This window comes from Schistocerca gregaria, chromosome 5 (genome assembly GCF_023897955.1).
Source record: "Schistocerca gregaria isolate iqSchGreg1 chromosome 5, iqSchGreg1.2, whole genome shotgun sequence".
NCBI classification, from domain to species: Eukaryota; Metazoa; Arthropoda; class Insecta; order Orthoptera; family Acrididae; genus Schistocerca; species Schistocerca gregaria.
This window is the reverse complement of record NC_064924.1, coordinates 241,749,778-241,756,864: the sequence shown is the minus strand read 5'-3', so window position 1 is coordinate 241,756,864 and position 7,087 is coordinate 241,749,778. Positions and strand designations below refer to the sequence as shown.

The window sequence follows — 7,087 nt, the reverse complement described above, 5'->3', positions numbered from 1 at the left end:
CTGGTCCATGAAAGTGCTAGCTTTCAAGAATACGTGTCAATAATTGTAAAAATTGAGGAGCAATTTCGAGCATGATTTGCAGATGTTACAAGTTCGTCTCCTGTCATTTGCCTCTTTGCTTGACCGTTCTCATCGTCAGTTGAAGATGCTCCGAATGATCTACAGACGGAACTGATCGAACTACAGTGCAATACAAGACTGAAGGAGAAATTTTTTGCAGTGTGAAGAACAAAAGAATTCTATGAAAATTTTTCACAACAAGAATTTCCATGCCTGCACCGAGAAGCCGCGAGAGTTATGTCCATGTTCGGGTCGACATATGTTTGTTAAAGATTTTACTCGGTGATGAAAATGAATAAATCAAGGTTTCAGTCAAGCATAACTGATGAAAATCTTCGCAACTGATTGCGTTTGTCAATGAGCCGTGCTTTTGTGCCCGATATTAACTACATCATTTCTCATGACCAGTGATAAACGTGCTTGGATTTATTCCTTTCATAATTTAATATTATTGTTTACTAAGTGTGCATTATTGCCCCATACTGCTCCATGTTACATTATTATTAGGAAAATTGGTTATTAAACCGATTGTTCCAATGTATACTTACATTTAGGTTTTTTTTTAATGTGTGAAACTCAGCTGAAGTCGATAAAACATAACATTCATCTAATTGTCAGTTATTATGCAGATTTCAGATGGAAGAGATGAAAGATATAGCAGTAATGGTATTGAAATAAAAGGTGATCATTGAGAGGTCTGCGGCTATCATTCTGTTCAGAGATCAGTGAGATAGAAATTATGTGGGTGTAACTGAGGGCACTGAGAATTAGTTATAGGAAACCTTGCATTAATTTAATGTTATTTGAAATCATGAATAAGGTTCGTTGGAAGTCACTAAGTGCTCTCTTTCAAAAAAATACTAGATCAAAAACGTTACCCATATTTACGTGCCGTCAGACAAGCTGCCTCAATAAAAACCCATGGTTGTTAATTGTATTACTTTTCTTACTGGGTTAACATAAAAGTAGATGTCTCAATGAGTAGACTGTGACCGTTTTCCCATGGTTGGCTTGCAAGCTGTGGAAAGAGCACTAGAATGTGCCGTACAGAGTATCCCAGCAAGTGGATAAAGCGACATCTGCGCGTAGAGACATGCACTACATGAACGCTGACGGCTGCGGCGTGCATGCTGTGACCCAGAAGTTGCACATGTGCAGAAGCACTGCATTCGTGCAGAATTTCTGGCTGGCCCTGAACTAATCAAAACTCCCCAGAAGCAATCGTCAGGTTTTCGTCAACCCCAATAACACTGGAGCACACTGAATCGGAGCAGAACTGACTGGGGTAGATGTGGAGCATTGTTGTGCCAACCAATCTCCCCTGAATGTGACTGTGGTGAAGATCAGCAAACAGTACATCACATAATATTTGAATGTTCCCTCAACATTCAAAGGGACAATTGAAGACCTTCACAATTTGTCTGCAGAAGCTTCTGAAGGATGTACAATATGGATTCAGGGCAATGAACCCATTACAGATTTGAGATTGTGTGTATCTGTATAAAATTGTATGCATTTGTTGTAAATAGCTGTCTATATTTCTCTGTCATCAAATGAAAAATAAAAGAAATTAACCAAAGTACCTTTGAAGTAATGAAAAAATAAAACCACAATTGAAAAACCCTTTTACTTACTTGATCACCATTTCTGCATTTGCAGTGACATTTGTATTTCATAGTAGGAACCCTCAAATACTGGCACTTACTGTTATTAGAGCAGAGAGTGCATAACAAAACTGGGAATGATAAATAATGGGGAGTATCACCTCCCACCCCTCCCTTTCCACACCCCATTCTGAAATATCTTCGACTACAAGTTTGATTCCAGATGCAAGTTGGGAGTGGCCATGTGATGTGTTTTGCACAAAGAGAGACAAATCAAATACTTTGCAGCAGTGCCAGTGTGCGCTCTGTCTCATGCTACAACCTCCACCTGTTGTTTCCCTGGCAACCTCAGGTTATACTCCACTGGGTGATACCAATACTGGTTCTGACACAAACTCAAAAAATACATATGCTCAGAAAACTTTCACTTATTAACGCAACACTCCAGTGGCTTTACTAGGCTCACCATACCTACCCCAGTATGAAAATCAATCTTAAATGTTCCAAGTACTTGGAAAAGCACAAGGTAAAATGGATGTGGCAGAGTGACTATTTGTTTGCTGTCTCATGTTGTCTACTTCCCCTTCCTTCTGGGCATTGACCCACTACTCACTTCTTATGTGAAATTGCTCAGAAGCACAAAAAAACTATAACTACTACAAAAGTACGATATTTTGCATTTCATGACAGATAGGGTTAAAATTCACTGAGGAACATAGTTTGTGGAACTTGTCATACAAAGAACTTCTACAGTGCCACTGTCTGGCCACCCGCCAGTATTAGTGTGTTTCTCGGGACCTGGAAGAACAAAATTGCTAGTTAATCAGTCAACAAGAGATCAAACTTCTCTCACAGTAACACACAAGAGAAAGTACGGGACGTTAAAATAAGTCACTCCATGGAAGCACCAATCATGTCACATCCAGCTTGCTCTGTTTTTTCACAAAGTTCAGAAAGGAATAGATAGTGAAGCACATGGTTATGCCATGTTTCTTGACATCTAGGAAACCTCTGAAAATTTTATCAGTGTCATAAGTGTTTACATAAAATATAAGTATCTTTAAGTTGATTCAGCACTTGTGGGCAAAGATTGGCAACTGCTCCTAACAAACTAATGTAATGTACTGTGTACAATTAGACAATAATGATCAGTATATTTTGACTACACAACTAGCAATCAGCCATAGCCATGGACAATCGAGGATAACTGCCAGGAGTGATTTAAAGTAGAATGGAGTCATAAATCTAGATATAGGCAATACTAATATTGATCGAGCTATATGCCTCACACCTTACATAACAGCTTCAGACTGGGACACAAGCAGGAAAGCTTCTGAGGGATGAGGCATGCCTGAATGGTTCATTCAACAGGAGCATTCCTATGAAACAAGGACATCCACAATTGAGAGGGGGGGGGGGGGGGGGAGCATGCACAACTAAACCCCAGCTCTCATTTCATCAAGAAACATGGTGGAACCTTGGGTAATTAATCACTGTGAAGAGAACTTAATTTTTTTTTTTTTTTCAGTAGAAAACAAGTTCACAAATGTTCAATATGACCCCCTCCAGACACTCAAGTGACACCAGCCAGATACTCTAACACGTTCCACACTCTCTGTAGCTTCTCCATAACAGTTTGGATAGCTGCAGTTATTCCTTCTTTTAGTTCCTCAATGTTAACTGGTAGAGGTAGTTGAAACACCATATCTTTAACATACCCCAACAGAAAAAAAATCGCTGGGGCCGAGGACAGTTGCACCTTCGAAGAAAAAAAGGACCAAAAATTTTATTGGCTGATATGACACAGAAAACATTCACCTTAGGTGAATCATGTTCATTCTGAATTGTTTCCTGTGGATTCTCAGTCCCCCATACACGGACATTGTGCCGGTTGACTTCCCTGTTGTGTGAAATGTTGCTTCATCACTAAACAGTAGATTCAAAATGAACCATTCATCTGTTTCCATTTGATCAAGAACAGACTTGCCGGAACTCTATTCTTTCCACCATATCAGCTTTGTGGCTGGACTGCGAGCAAATGCTTCCCGAGTGCGGCCGACATTTTCTTCACTCGTGCACAGCCATTTGGAACTTTCCCCTTTGCACAAACACCATTTCTTTATGAATTGTTAATACCAACGTATGATACATCACCTACCATGAGGTTGAACATCATACTTGGTTCAAAATGAACGCTGAACAACTGTCATCTATTCACTTCTTCCATACTCAATAACACGAAAAGCTTTTTGTTGAGATGTTGCCATCTTTGCACTGACAAAAGAAATGAAAGTTATGTGCCCAGCACCATTCCTAGTGTCCAAATGAGCAACCAAATGAAACTTCCAAGGTTACTTCAATTGATGACAGAAAGAGCATAGCTCTCCTTTTCTTTGCAGGGTTCTCGAGTTTCAGAGTTGTCATATTTTTTTTCAAATCACCCTGTATAGTGTAGTCAGGTGGTTTACTTTCAAAAAAATCTAATTAAAAACAATATTACACAGGTTTTTAACAGGCTCGGATCTGTAAATGTTATGGCAACTTCCAAGTTCCCATTCGTTTTCCAAAATATTAAAAGTACTCCATGCACACAGGTCTAGCGTCCCCCCTCCCTCCTACAGACCATCATATTAGGTGCCCTTGCTGTGAAAGGCAAAAGTTCTGGGTTCATGTCCTGATCCAGAACACACATTTAACTTGTTCTAAAGTTTCATAACAGTGTACACATTGCTGATATTTCTGGAATTAATCTCACTGTTGTAAGAGGACATACGTGATGAATTAAGCCTCAGAATATATACACAGTTTATACATGAAACTGTGGCTGGTTTCAATGTTCAACATATTTTTATTACATAAAACAGTAACCGTGTTTGACAGAGTGAACTATGCTTTAGTTGACCCTCTTTTGGCAATTTGTATGTAGACATTTTCTGTTTCAGACAAATATTATTTTCTGACTCATTTTCAGTCAAATATACATAATACACAATATTTCACAAATCTCAACCCTTAATGTTGATGTCCTCCGTGGGTATGTGGCCAGACAGCATCATCCTGATGACACGATACTTCAACGATCCAACTGGCCATCATCTTCAGATGAGATTGCAGGTGCACGATCAGATAGTTCCTGCATGATTGTGCACCTGCTCACCAGAAGACCTGTCAAAATATAGTGTCATCAGGATGATGATATCCAGCCACATGCCAATGAAGAGCAAAGAGCATAAACATTTCTTACACCAGAAAAATCTGTGTAATCACATCAACCCTTAGTACTTGATATGGAATGTGATGAGGGAGGAAGACTGCAAATTATTCACAAGCTGCTGACAGTTTATCATACTATGCAGTACTGAGGAAATTATGCACAGTTTCAATGTAAGAAAAATAAAACCAAAATAATAAAAGAAAAAATAATTTAATGATAAGGTAGTTTATTTAAATAAACTATATAAATTTATATAAAGGTATCTAACAGGGTGGCTTTTTATTATTATTCATCCCTTTGAACTTGTGTAGCATTCAGCATGTTGTCATAATGTTGCAATTTTGATAAGTCTTAACATAATTCCCTGCAATATTGTAAGAAACTTCCAATGTTGACAACTTTTTTCCCCTTACATAAATTTTCAAATCAAAGCTCTCTTTCATTGTTAAATGTGGCTGTTTTTCTTCACTGTGGCACATCAGTAGGCTGCAAAACATGTTTCTCTGTGTGATAAGTCTTAAAAATTTGACTCAAAACTGGTGCAGCATCAGGATCATTAATCCACACATTTGTGTTACTGGGATTCTCTAGCATTGACAAAAATGCTGAAAAAAAAGTTCAAATCTCAGTATACAGACTTATAATTCAAAACAATGTTAATTGCAAAAATAAAAACAAACAGTGAACAAGTAAGTTTTTGTCAGCCATTCTATTTCTGAAAATAAATACTTACTTTACTTTACTTTTCTGAAAATAGAGGTACTAAATATGAGAAATGCACAGTCTGCTTCTTTGTTACAACCTGACCACAATATTATTGCTCTTGGTCATCTGTGGCCATTACTGCATATACAAGGTGACATTATAGTAAACAAGTACAGTGCTGACTAAGGAAAATGCATCAAATTGTGAATGATTTCAAAACAGTTGTGCATATACTACGAAGTGGTTCAGTGTGTATTCGTAAAATATCATGATAAAAACTCAAGGTAACCTGATCAAAACAACAGGTGCAATATAATGTTGTTGAATAATATACAACATTTAGTTGAGAGGCTCGTGCAGTGACTTCAGTACTACTGTTGGGAACACAAGATACACGACAGAAGTATATGGTTAAATAAATGACAGTGGAAAACTGACAAAACTGGACAGGAAAAATCAAATAGCATTATCACATGGCAAGGACAAGAGTGTGAGCAAAACATTATACACACTGGTGGAGTCTGCCAGTTACTCAGTGAATGGAAGGATATCAGGTAATGCACCAAGATAACACAAAACCATAGAAATACTGAAAGTGTGTAACTGAGGAAATGATAAGTACAATGAAAGAGAAGGAGAATGCTAAAAGGAATTGAAATGTCATTGCAGATTAAAACTTGAAGTATTGAGAGCATAGGGAATTTAAGATGAACTGCATGATTAACTTGAAGATTTATTATCAAAAAACTTAACAGTTTTAACGTTGCTAAAATCTGCATGTTACCCATTTTTAATTGACACACTGAACCTCAATAGTGAGGTAACATCATTAAGGAGACATCGAACTGAGCCACATAGGAAAGGAAGGGACTGGTTTAACATCTCATTGCTGATGACATAATTGGAGAAAAAGCACAAGCTCAGACTCGGGTAAGAAATAAGAATTCCATTTTCTACACTTTAAGCTTGTGCACACTTAATTACGTCCCAAACAGAGATATGGCAACCAGATAAATTACACTGTTCTACTGCTATTTTTTAAAAAGGTGCACATTACAAACTTAATTTCATTACTATTCAGAATGCTTCATTCATTGCTTAACTATTTCTCATAGCAATTACTTTTTAACATGTTTGTCAATGTTTAATACCGTAACAGTGAGTATAGATGAAATTAAAAACTTTATATGACAAAGAAAATAAAAATCATAAACTCTGAAATATTGGGAGCAAGGAAATGAATCAGTACAAAAACTCAAGGGAAGAAGAATAAATCCATTGATGAATATTATCTTACCCAGCAACATCTTTGGATTTGTAAGACTCAGCTGTATTGCAGGATTTGCCATAATTGCTTTGTACACCGGACCGTCAGGGTCTAAACCAGTGTCTAGATCTTCTAAACTACTTCTTCGCTCACCGAGCAGCCATTCACACTGCAAAGGGTGGAAATAATCTATTTAGTTTGATTACTTAACTGCAGTTTTTCTATATCTCACAAACC

The 7,087-nt window shown here is 37.4% G+C and overlaps 1 protein-coding gene across 2 annotated transcripts in view; it reads right to left on the bottom strand.

The window, feature by feature from the left end:
• Nucleotides 1–5,072: 5,072 nt before the first annotated feature.
• Nucleotides 5,073–7,087, bottom strand: part of LOC126272033 (ubiquitin-associated domain-containing protein 1) — a 45,251-nt gene continuing 43,236 nt past the window's right edge. For both annotated transcript variants that reach the window (XM_049974538.1, XM_049974537.1), the window contains exons 6-7: nucleotides 6,881–7,019; nucleotides 5,073–5,483 (exon numbers count right to left, since the gene is read on the bottom strand). In XM_049974538.1, the coding sequence (XP_049830495.1) occupies nucleotides 5,344–5,483; nucleotides 6,881–7,019 (279 nt within the window). In that variant the 3' untranslated portion in view covers nucleotides 5,073–5,343. The remainder of the gene's footprint in view (nucleotides 5,484–6,880; nucleotides 7,020–7,087) is intronic.